This window comes from Odocoileus virginianus, chromosome 27 (assembly GCF_023699985.2).
Source record: "Odocoileus virginianus isolate 20LAN1187 ecotype Illinois chromosome 27, Ovbor_1.2, whole genome shotgun sequence".
Lineage (NCBI taxonomy): Eukaryota > Metazoa > Chordata > Mammalia > Artiodactyla > Cervidae > Odocoileus > Odocoileus virginianus.
In genome coordinates this window covers 45,331,564-45,342,403 of record NC_069700.1, presented here as the reverse complement: position 1 = coordinate 45,342,403, position 10,840 = coordinate 45,331,564, and the positions used below count along the sequence as shown (strand labels likewise).

Below are 10,840 nucleotides of genomic sequence, written 5' to 3'. Positions count from 1 at the left end.
TATTTTTTAAGAAATAAGAAAATTCTTGATAGTAATGAATGACATGAAGAAAAACGCAGGGCAATGCAATAGAGACTATCTTGAGGAAATTTTCAGTTGGGGTGGTCAGAGAATTTCAAGACAAGAAAAGCCAGATAGACATAAACTTTCACTGTATGTTAGGAAATTCTAAGGGTGAGAAATTGATCATGGCAAGAGAGAGTACCAGAGAGGTAAGAAAAGAATTATGAAGATCTTTTATACCATAATAAGGAATTTGGAATTGGAGTTGAAGGCAATTGAAAACAACTAGAAGTTCTTAAGAAGGGAAAGTGAGGAAATTTTTGTTTTAGAAAGATAATTCTTTTGTTGTTGTTCAGTCAGTAAGTTGTTTCCAGCTCTTTGTGACCCCATGGACTCCTCTGTCCTCTGCTATCTCTGGAGTTTGCTCAAACTCATGTCCATTGAGTCAGAGATGCCATCCAACCATCTCATCCTCTGTCAATCTCTTCTCCTCCTGTACTCAATCTTTTCCAAAATCAGGGTCTTTTCCAGTGAGCCGGCTCTTCACATCAGGTGGCCAAAAGGTTGGAGCTTCAGCTTCAGCACCAGTCCTTCCAATGAATATTGAGAGTTAATTTCCTTTAGGATTGACTGGTTGATCTCCTTGCAGTCCAAGGGACTCTCAAGAATATTCTCCAGCACCACAATTCAAAAGCATCAATTCTTTGGTGCTCAGCCTTCTTTATGATCCATCTCTCACATCTGTATATAACTACTGGAAAAACCATAGCTTTGACTATTTGGCCTTTGTCAGCAAAGTGAGGTCTCTGCTTTTTATTCCGCTGTCTAGGTTTGTCATAGCTTTCCTTCTAAAGAGCAAGCATCTTTTAATTTCATGGCTGCGGTCACCATCCACAGTGATTTGGGGGCCCAAGAAAAGAAAATCTGTCACTATTTCAACTTTCCCCTTCTTGTTTGCCAAGAAGTGATAGGACTGGATGCCATGATCTTAATTTTTTCACTCTCCTCTTTTACCGTGATCAAGAGGCTCTTTAGTTCCTCTTCACTTTCTGCCATTAGAGTGGTATTCTTTAGGAAATATGAAAGAAAGCTTGAAAGGAGGAAGATTACAGGAAGTAAAATGAATTTTAAGTTTATTACAAGTGTTCAGATGAGAGATGATAAAAGTCTGACATAGGCAGTATAATTAGTAATGAAGAAAAGGAGCATGAGTGTGAGAAAAGTGAGAATCAGTGGAGCTTGGTCATGTGCTGGATGAGTCAAGGATAATTCTAAATTTTCTGGCTTTTATTGAAAGCTTTTTAAGGGTAGAGACCATGCCTTTCTTGTCACCACTGTTTTTCGACGCCTAAAACAGTGTGTTAATTTGTGGTAGATGTAAAAATATATTTATTTAATAATAAGATTCTTCTTCCCCAAAAACAGTAGCAACAAGATTTAAGAATTGATTAGATGTACAGGTTAATGAAAGGTAGAAGTCTGGGATGACTGTCAAGTTTTCTTTTCTTGAATAACTGGATACACTGTGGTGTTATTTATTGATAAAAGGTACATGAAGAGAGGAACAGTCTTCAAGCAGGGAGGAGAATTTAATGGATTCAGTTTGGGAAATCTTATATACAAGTGTCTATGATATCCAAGTTGACATTCAAAGAGCATTGGGAATATGAGCCTGAATATGAAAGAGAGTTGCACTAGAGAAACAAATTTGGGAGAGATTGGCATACAGATAGTATGAAACCCATGGGAGTGAATAGACTCATCCAGGAATATCTGTAGGATGAAAAGAAAACAAAGCGTAAGATGAAAACCAAAGAAATGCCAACATTTCAGGGATTGTCAAAAGAAGTAAATTCTGCAAAACAGCTGGAAAGAAATAGCCAGAAAGATTAGAGGAAATCTGAAAATAAATCCAAAGAGGAATAGAATTTCCCTAGGAGAGAATTCTAAGAGGTCTAAAAGCACAAGGACTGAGAAGTGTCCGCTGAATTTTTTCAAGAAGACTTGGCAGAGCAATTCATTGGAATTCCTGGGGCAATAGATAGAATGACATGAGATGGGAAATAAGTAGGATGTGAGGAAGTCGGTTCTGTGAGGGGTTGTGTCAGGGAAGAAGCCAGAAGTAGTCATGGATCTGGAAAGGGATGTTGAAGATGGAAGAGACTGAAGCTGAAAGTATGAGTCCAACAGAGCAGGAGAACATTCAAGTTATAGAAAAGAGAAGGGAGTTTTAAGAGAAGTGGGAAAGGAGGGAACATATGTGGAGGTGTCAGTCTTTTCAGGAAAGAAAGATAAGGCTTTTTTGTAAAAGGAGGGAAGGGGGAAAGGAAGGATAAATGGATGCAGACAAGTTTTCTGCATCATGTCAAGAAGTCAGGCACATCCATCTAGCAGTGGCTTTTATTTTCTGTGAAACTACAGTAAGTGAAGTAATTGATGTGAAGGGACTGCTAGAGTAAAAAGTTTGAGAAAAAAGATTTAAAACAGCCATTGTGAAGACAAGAAAGAAACCTGCTTTACCCCTAGTTTGGCTTTGTCAACAATAGTTTGCATTTATTGAGTAATCACATTTGCTAAAACCTTTGCGTACACCAACTCATTTCATTTTCACAACCTTTAAGGTAGGTGCCATTATTATATACAAGAAAATTAAGATTTGGAGAGGTTAAGTGACCTGGGGTCTCGTTTCACTGTGTCGGACCTCAGAGCCCACACTCTCCAGGATTTTTTCTGTCTCTTAGAGAGTCCTTCATTTTTCTGAAATTATTCACATGTATATGTGGACATTTGTCCTCTGAATTATTTTCTATGAAAATTATTTAATTTTCTTAATTATTTAATGACGGTATTTTCCATCTACAACCTGATTTCAAGTTTCTTGCATTAGGAGCTTTGCCTTCTATTATTTCGTGTTTTCTACAACTCCAAGAAATGCAGGAGCACAAGTATTAACAACACTTTATAAACATGAAGCCTTTTTTTTGCAGTTACAGTTAAAATATTACAAAACCATTAAAAGGGAGTCTTTTAAATCAGCCAGATTTGGGCATAACTTTTTCCACGTGTTCCTCTTTAGCCTTATCTACTAAAGAAGAACACACAGTGTATTATAAAACTACATGTGTTATATAACTTTTAAAATTATTTGTAAATATTTTCCTATGTTTCTCACAGTGTTCAGGTAAACTAATTTTTGGAGGTTTAACTTTTTACACTTTTCAAGCACATTACTATATTTTTTCTTTTTATACTGAAAAGATAAAATAGTTTGTTTACATCTTATGAATCCTAAGTGGTAGATGTCTGACTTATTTCCAATAACTAATGGTTCATGTGGGGTTGAACAAAAACCTGTAAAATATTCATCATTTAAATCTCCATGTTTGGCATGGAGTCCTTTAGTATGTCAGACTCACAGATATGTTCCAAAACACAGCTGACAGGCAGCCACACAAAATGAATGTGCAACAGTTGGTATCAACATGGAAAGTAGGAAGAGAGTCTTTGCCTACTGCCGGGAGATATACAGAGATCCTCGGAAACCTCAGATGAGGAAGGGTCCCAGTAAGTAAACCAACTGAACAAATGGATGATCATGCCTAAGGTCCACTGACCCTGGACTTCCCTCGTGGCTCAGATGGTAAAGAATCTGCCTGCAATTCAAGAGACACGGTTCAATCCCTGGGTTGGGAAGATCCCCTGGAGAAGGGAATGGCAACCCACTCCAGTATTTTTGCCTGTAGAAATCCATGGACAAAGAAGCCTGGCAGGCCACAGTCCATAAATTCACAAAGAGTTGGACATGACTGTGACTAACACACAAGGTCCACTGAGGCTTGGTAGAGAGCATCAGAGAGGAAATCAGTCAGTTCAGTTCAGTCGCTCAGTCGTGTCTGACTCTTTGTGACCCCATGAATTGCAGCACGCCACGCCTCCCTGTCCATCACCAACTCCCAGAGTTCACTCAAACTCATGCCCATCAAGTCGGTGATGCCATCCAGCCATCTCATCCTCTGTCATCCCCTTCTCCTCCTGCCCCCAATCCCTCCCAGCATCAGGGTCTTTTCCAATGAGTCAACTCTTCGCATGAGGTGGCCAAAGTACTGGAGTTTCAGCTTCAGCATCAGTCCTTCCAATGAACACCCAGGACTGATCTCCTTTAGGATGGACTGGTTGGATTTCCTTGCAGTCCAAGGGCCTCTCAAGAAGTCTTCTCCAACACCAAAGTTCAAAAGCATCAATTTTTCAGTGCTCAGCTTTCCTTGTGCCAAAAAAATTGATGCTTTTGAACTTTGGTGTTGGAGAAGACTCTCGAGAGTCCCTTGGACTGCAAGGAGATCCAACCAGTCCATCCTAAAGGAGATCAGTGAGAAAATAGGATGGCCTAAAGAGAAAATATTTAGTAAATGAGACAAGACTAGGTGAGTATGTAAAAAGTGAGAAGAGAATGTTTTTTTTCTGTCAAAAATATTTCATCCTCCAGGACTTTCCTGGTGGTCCAGTTGCAGGAGGCACAGGTTTGATCTCTGTTGGGGAAGTCCACATGCCACAAGTTGCAGCCAAAAAAATGTCATCCCCTGGTCTTCATGCAGATACATTCAAGTGATGGAAAGGGAAAACCAAACCAGCATCTCTGAATTTCTCCTCCTGGGTTTCTCAAGTTGGCCAGAGCAACAAGAGCTGCTTTTTGCACTTTTCCTATGTCTCTACTTAGCAGGGCTCTTTGGAAACTTACTCATCTTGCTGGCCATTTCCTCAGACCATCGCCTCCACACACCCATGTATTTCTTCCTCGCCAATTTGTCTGTAGTGGACCTCTGCCTTCCTTCATCTACAGTACCCAAGATGCTCCTGGACATCCAAACACAGACTCAGTCCATTTCCTATCCTGGCTGCCTGGTTCAGATGTATTTCTGTATGATGTTTGCCAACATGGACAATTTTCTTCTCACAGTAATGGCCTATGACCGTTATGTGGCCATCTGTCACCCTTTGCGTTACTCCACCATTATGACCCAGCACCTCTGCATCTCCCTTGTGGGTGGACCTTGGGTGATTGCCTTTTTGAACCCCCTCTTGCACACCCTTATGATGACCCGTCTGCATTTCTGCTCTAACAATGTCATCCACCATTTCTTCTGTGATATCAATGCTCTCCTCCCTCTATCCTGTTCTGACACCAGTCTTAATCAGTTCTTGGTTCTTGCTGTGGTGGGGCTAATCTTTGTGGTACCCTCAGTGTGTATCCTGGCATCCTACAGCCTCATTATCTCTGCTGTGATGAAAATCCCTTCTGTCCAAGGAAAATTCAAGGCTTTCTCCACCTGTGGGTCTCACCTCGCCTTGGTCATTCTTTTCTATGGAGCAATCACAGGGGTCTATATGAGTTCCTCATCTAACAGTTCAACTGAAAAAGACTCAGCAGCATCAGTAATTTTCATGATCGTAGTCCCTGTGGTGAATCCCTTCATTTACAGTCTAAGGAACAATGAGCTGAAGGGGGCTTTAAAGAAGATTTTAGGCCAGAGCAAAATCTTCTCCCAGTGATTCATTCTGGCTGAGTTCAACAGGTGGTAAATCCTAATGAGATCATTATTTTCATTCTTATCATAATTGAAAAGCTGTTACAAAATACCTACTTTTGCCTTATTGACTATGCCAAAGGCTTTGACTGTGTGGATCACAACAAGTGGAAAATTCTGAAAGAGATGGGAATACCAGACCACCTGACCTGCATCCTGAGAAATCTGTGTGCAGGTCAGGAAGCAACAGTTAGAACTGGACATGGAACAATAGACTGGTTCCAAAACAGGAAAGGAGTACATCAAGGCTATAGATTGTCACCCTGCCTATTTACCTTATATGCAGAGTACATCATGAGAAACCCGGGGCTGGATGAGGCACAAGCTGGAATCAAAATTGCCAGGAGAAATATCAATAACCTCAGATATGCAGATGACACCACCCTTATGGCAGAAAGCGAAAAACTAAAGAGCCTCTTGATGAAAGTGGAAGAGAAGAGTGAAAAGTTGGCTTAAAACTCAACATTCAGAAAACTAAGATCATGGCATCTGGTCCCATCATTACATAGCAAATAGATGGGGAAAGAGTGGAAACAGTGACAGACTATTTTGGGGGGCTCCAAAATCACTGCAGATGGTGACTGCATCCATGAAATTAAAAGATGCTTGCTCCTTGGAAGAAAAGATATGACCAACCTAGACGGCATATTAAAAAGCAGAGACATTACTTTACCAACATAGGTCCATCAAAGCTATGGCTTTTCCAGTAGTCATGTATGGATGTGAGAGTTGGACTATACGGAAAGCTGAGCACTGAAGAATTGATGCTTTTGAACTGTGGTGTTGGAGAAGACTATTGAGGATCCCTCGGACTGCAAGGAGATCCAACCTGTCAATCCTAGAGGAAATCAGTCCTGAATATTCATTGGAAGGACTGATGCTGAAGCTGAAACTCCAATACTTTGGCCACCTGATGGGAAGAACTGACTCATTTGAAAAGAACCTGATGCTGGGAAAGATTGAAGGCGGGAGAAGGGGTCGACAGAGGATGAAATGGTTGGATAGCATCACCGATGCAATGGACACAAGTGTGAGGAGGATCCAGGAGTTGGTGATGGACAGGGAAGCCTGGTGTGCTGAAATCCATGGGGTTGCAAAGAGTCGGACACAACTGAGCGACTGAACTGAACTGAACTACAAAATACCTAATTAAACTTAACACCTACCTCACTTTGCTACAACTCTAGGAATGACATGATCCTAGGACTTCTCCCCTTGAGTTCCCTAGGATATTAATAATGTGGGCAAATATTTATATATAAAGTCTCTGAAAATCACAATATAAATATGCAATCAGCATTCAAATGCATCATTAAGGCATCCCATATGGTTAGGATTAATGCAGGAATATACCACAGGGAGAACACAAAAGATCTTTTCCCTAGGACTGCCCTAGAGTTGACAGGAATAGGTAATTACATTGTCATTCATGAAGAACAGTAGAGAATAAACGGGCTATGTAATGAAAGGTTCAAACCATGACTACAAGTTGAGGTAAGAAAACCAAAGATATTAGTAAAGGCTAAGAGGTCAAGTAAGGCTTCAGTGAAAAGACAGTACTTTAATCTGGGTCTTAACTGCAAATGAGTTTTACAAAGGAATAATGAAAATATTCAAAATACATGAGGAAGAGGCAAGGTGAAGGCCCACTGGTGAGGAACACTGGCTGAGATGCAGGCAGCAGCAGCCGCGGGGCCTGGCGAGGAGACCATGGGCGCCTCAACCTCCTGGGGCCTGCCTGCCTGTGTCCCAGCTCCGCACCACGAACTACAGGAGGTTCCGGGCCCGAACCATCTGCCCATCGAGCTGCTCCGGGAGATGCTGAGCTACCTGCCCCCAAGCACGCTGCTCCGGCAGTGCCGCCTGGTGTGCCGGCGCTGGCGAGAGGTGGTGGACGACAAGGACCTGTGGCTGAGCATCCTGTCCTGGAAACACCCCGACCTGTGGCCCGTCATCCGCACCTGCCTGCCCCCTGCTGGCGGCCCCGGGCCCCGCATCCTGGGCCGCTTCTGCGAGCTCAGACCCATAGGGCGCAAGCTCACCGTGAACCCCATGGAGAAAGACCTCTGGAACTGTCTGATGCTGAGCGGTAGCGATGGCTCGGAAGAAGAGGAAGACTTGGGGGTCAGGCTTAAGACTTCTGAGGAGACGAGCTACAGTTCTGCCTACAGGTGTTGGTACAAGGGAGAAATTTTGGATCTGGAGAAGGAGGGCCTGTGGCGGGAACTCCTGGATAGTGGAAAGATTTGGATTTCTGTCTGTCGCCGCTGGACAGAGCAACAAGGCAGTGACCGGATGTATCAGCTAGTCGTCAAGCTTCTAGATTCCAACTATGCCACCTTGCATTATTTCTTCCATAAACGTTTTCCCGTCCGGCCGCGGACAGGCAGCTTCCCCTTTCGGATCATGCATTCGTTCACCAACATCAAGAAGGGCGTCCGCTTTGTGTTGTTTGACCACAGTGTCGAGGGCTATGACTCGTGGCCGGAGCAGTGTGAAGTCTCCAGGCCCCAGTCCAGTGTCATCGTACGGATCCGTCCCTAAGCTGTCCCTGTAAGAGAGCCTGACCATGCCTTCCAGGAACTGCGACCATTGGCCAGACCACCTCAATTATCAAGAGCTTGTAGCTCCTGGCATCCTGGGATCTCTCCTGGGTCCAATCAAGGGACCTACTGGGCCCTGTCTTTAAATTCTATGAGAAACTACGAGAACGTTCTTACATCAGGGTTACTGACTGAATGCAGCCCCTGTTCTACGGAGTGGAAACACACGGGTGAAAACAAGGAAATGGTGAGAGGGCTCCTCACCCTCCCCCCCAGTGCCAGGCCCTCTGGTTCGGCCCCCGTGCCCTCTGCCCTCGTCTTCTGTTTCTGCTGCAGAGGCTTCATTGATCACTTCCAAGAATCCCTCTCCTCATGTCTGAACCAGAAACCCATCCCTCTGGCTGAGTAATTCCAGTCCCTAACCTTTCGTGATTTCAAGACTGTGACCAGGACTCAGAGCTGAAAGTTAAACTAGTTCTGTTTAGAGGCAGAGGGTTCTGCCCACCCTGTGCACAATGAATTTGGTCCCCAGAGCCCTGCCCTATTCTGGATTCTATGGTGGATAGAATTATTTTGTTACTTTGAAATTGTTTTTTAATTTGGAGATAATCAGGAATGTATCTTCCAATCATAGTTAATAAATACAATATTTGCCTAAAGTAAAAAAAAAAAAAAATACATGAGGAAGAATTTTAGGTAAGGAGGACCATGGTGTGTATGAGCAAATGTATTGAATAAATTAACCTTAATGCAGTGAAGGGTCCATATTGGGATTAGTGAGAATGGGGGATGGATTATTTCTCACCCCAATGTTTTATTCATGTTTTACAGCTATATTATATGCATTTCCTATAATCAGTCTTTATTCCTTTGTGTTAAAAGTAGGATTTATAATCTGTTGTCTATGTGTATACCTATATATCTTCATGATGCTCTACAAAAAATTACTTGGGAGGCTATTAATTATCAATTTAAATTTTAAAATTTTTTGTGGTTATTTACTCTGCGATATGCATAGAGTTGCCTATATGAGTTGACCCTGCCAGCAATAGAAAGCATATGCCCTTGTGAATTTTGATTTAAAAATCATATCTGATTTAACATTTTCTGTGTCCACAATGTTCCCCAAAGCCCTGCAAAAAGCATTGTTCCATAGGTCATAAGTCCCATATTTTAAGTCATACCATCCAAAATATGTCCTCAAAGCTGGTTTTTAAAAATGTTCATTTTTTATGATGTGATCACTGAGAGACAGAAATAAAGATAAAAAGATAGAGATGAGATAAAGATACAGGTTTTTCTTAAAAGACATCTTGCTATAAATATGTATTTACTTATGATAAGACGACCTTCTAGAAATTACCTTTGTGGTTTTTACTCTTTTATGATGAGAGAGAGATCAGAAAAATTTGTTGGAGCATGTAAAGATCAATGTAAATAACACTGGTGCAAGGACAGAAGCAACAGCAAAAGTCAACCAGTTCACAATTCCCTGTCTCTTGAGAGATCTTTGTGTGTACCAGATATCTTAGTTGCAAATAAGAAATTAATTACTCTTAATTAAACAGAAAGCTTAATGCAGAAGTACTGTTCATTATGAACTCATCAGGAATTCATAAAATTGCTGGAAGGGTTGGCGAAGCAGACTATTGATAAAGGAAACTGAAAGAAATGGAAACATATCTTATGCTCTTGGATTGGAAGAATTAATATTATTAAAATGGTCACACTACCCAAAGCAATATACAGATTTAATGTGATCTCTATCAAATTACCCATGACATTTTTCATATAAACAGAACAAATAATCCTAAAATGTATACGGAGCCATAAAAGACCCAGAAGTGCCAGCAATGCTGAGAAAAAGAACAAAGCTGGAGGCATAACCCTCTCAGATTTCAGAAAAACTGAAAAGTTGCAGAAATTTTTTCAGAAGAGTGTGGTATTGGCACAAAAACCATGAGGGTGTGGAGAAAACAAAACCCTTGTACAGTGTTGGTGGAACTGTGGGAAAGTATGGAGGCATCTCAAAAATCTAAAAATTGCCATATGACCCAGTAATTCCACTCCTGGATTTATATATAAACAAATCAAAAAAACACTAATTAGAAAAGATACATGCACCTCAATATTCATAGCAGCATTATTTATAATTGCCAAGATGTGGAAACAACCTAAGTGCCCATCAATAGATAAATATATAAAGACTATATAAATACAATGGAATACTACTCAACCATAAAAAAGAATGAAATTTTTTTATCATTTGCAGCAAGGTGGATGGACTTGAAGAGAACTATACTAGCAAAATAAGTCAGACAGAGAAAGATAATATATATCACATATGTAAAATATACATCTGCATATATCACAGATGTAAAATCTAAAAAATAAAACAAACTTGTTAGTATAACAAAAAGAAACAGACTCATAGATATAGAGAACAAACTAGTGACTACCAGTGGGGAAAAGGGAGGGAGAGGAGCAAGTTAGGGGTAGGGAACTAACAGGTAGAGACTACTATAAGTAAATAAGCTATAAGGAGATATTGTATAGAATAGGGAATATACTTATAACAACAGAGTATTTTATAATAATTATAAATGGAGTATAACCTTTAAAAATTGTGAAATATGTGTACACCTGAAACATATTGTAAATCAACTATATCTCAGTTTAAAAATGTTTAATAACTAACTAAACAAGAGATGA

The 10,840-nt window shown here is 40.9% G+C and overlaps 2 protein-coding genes across 2 annotated transcripts; both read left to right on the top strand.

Annotated features, from left to right (window-relative positions):
* The first annotated feature begins 4,608 nt into the window (after positions 1 to 4,608).
* LOC110135182 (putative olfactory receptor 1F12P) lies at positions 4,609 to 5,550 on the top strand. The gene has a single exon (XM_020890106.2). It carries the CDS (start codon positions 4,609 to 4,611, stop codon positions 5,548 to 5,550), a length of 942 nt encoding a protein of 313 aa, XP_020745765.2.
* A 1,706-nt stretch (positions 5,551 to 7,256) lies between these two features.
* Positions 7,257 to 8,129, top strand: LOC110135418 (F-box only protein 27-like). Its single transcript, XM_020890446.1, has one exon. It carries the CDS (start codon positions 7,257 to 7,259, stop codon positions 8,127 to 8,129), a length of 873 nt encoding a protein of 290 aa, XP_020746105.1.
* Positions 8,130 to 10,840: the final 2,711 nt, after the last annotated feature.

Excerpts from the sequence above, each read along its gene's own strand:
- LOC110135418 (XM_020890446.1), top strand. The coding sequence starts at position 7,257 with ATGCAGGCAGCAGCAGCCGCGGGGCCTGGCGAGGAGACCATGGGCGCC.
- LOC110135182 (XM_020890106.2), top strand. The coding sequence starts at position 4,609 with ATGGAAAGGGAAAACCAAACCAGCATCTCTGAATTTCTCCTCCTGGGT.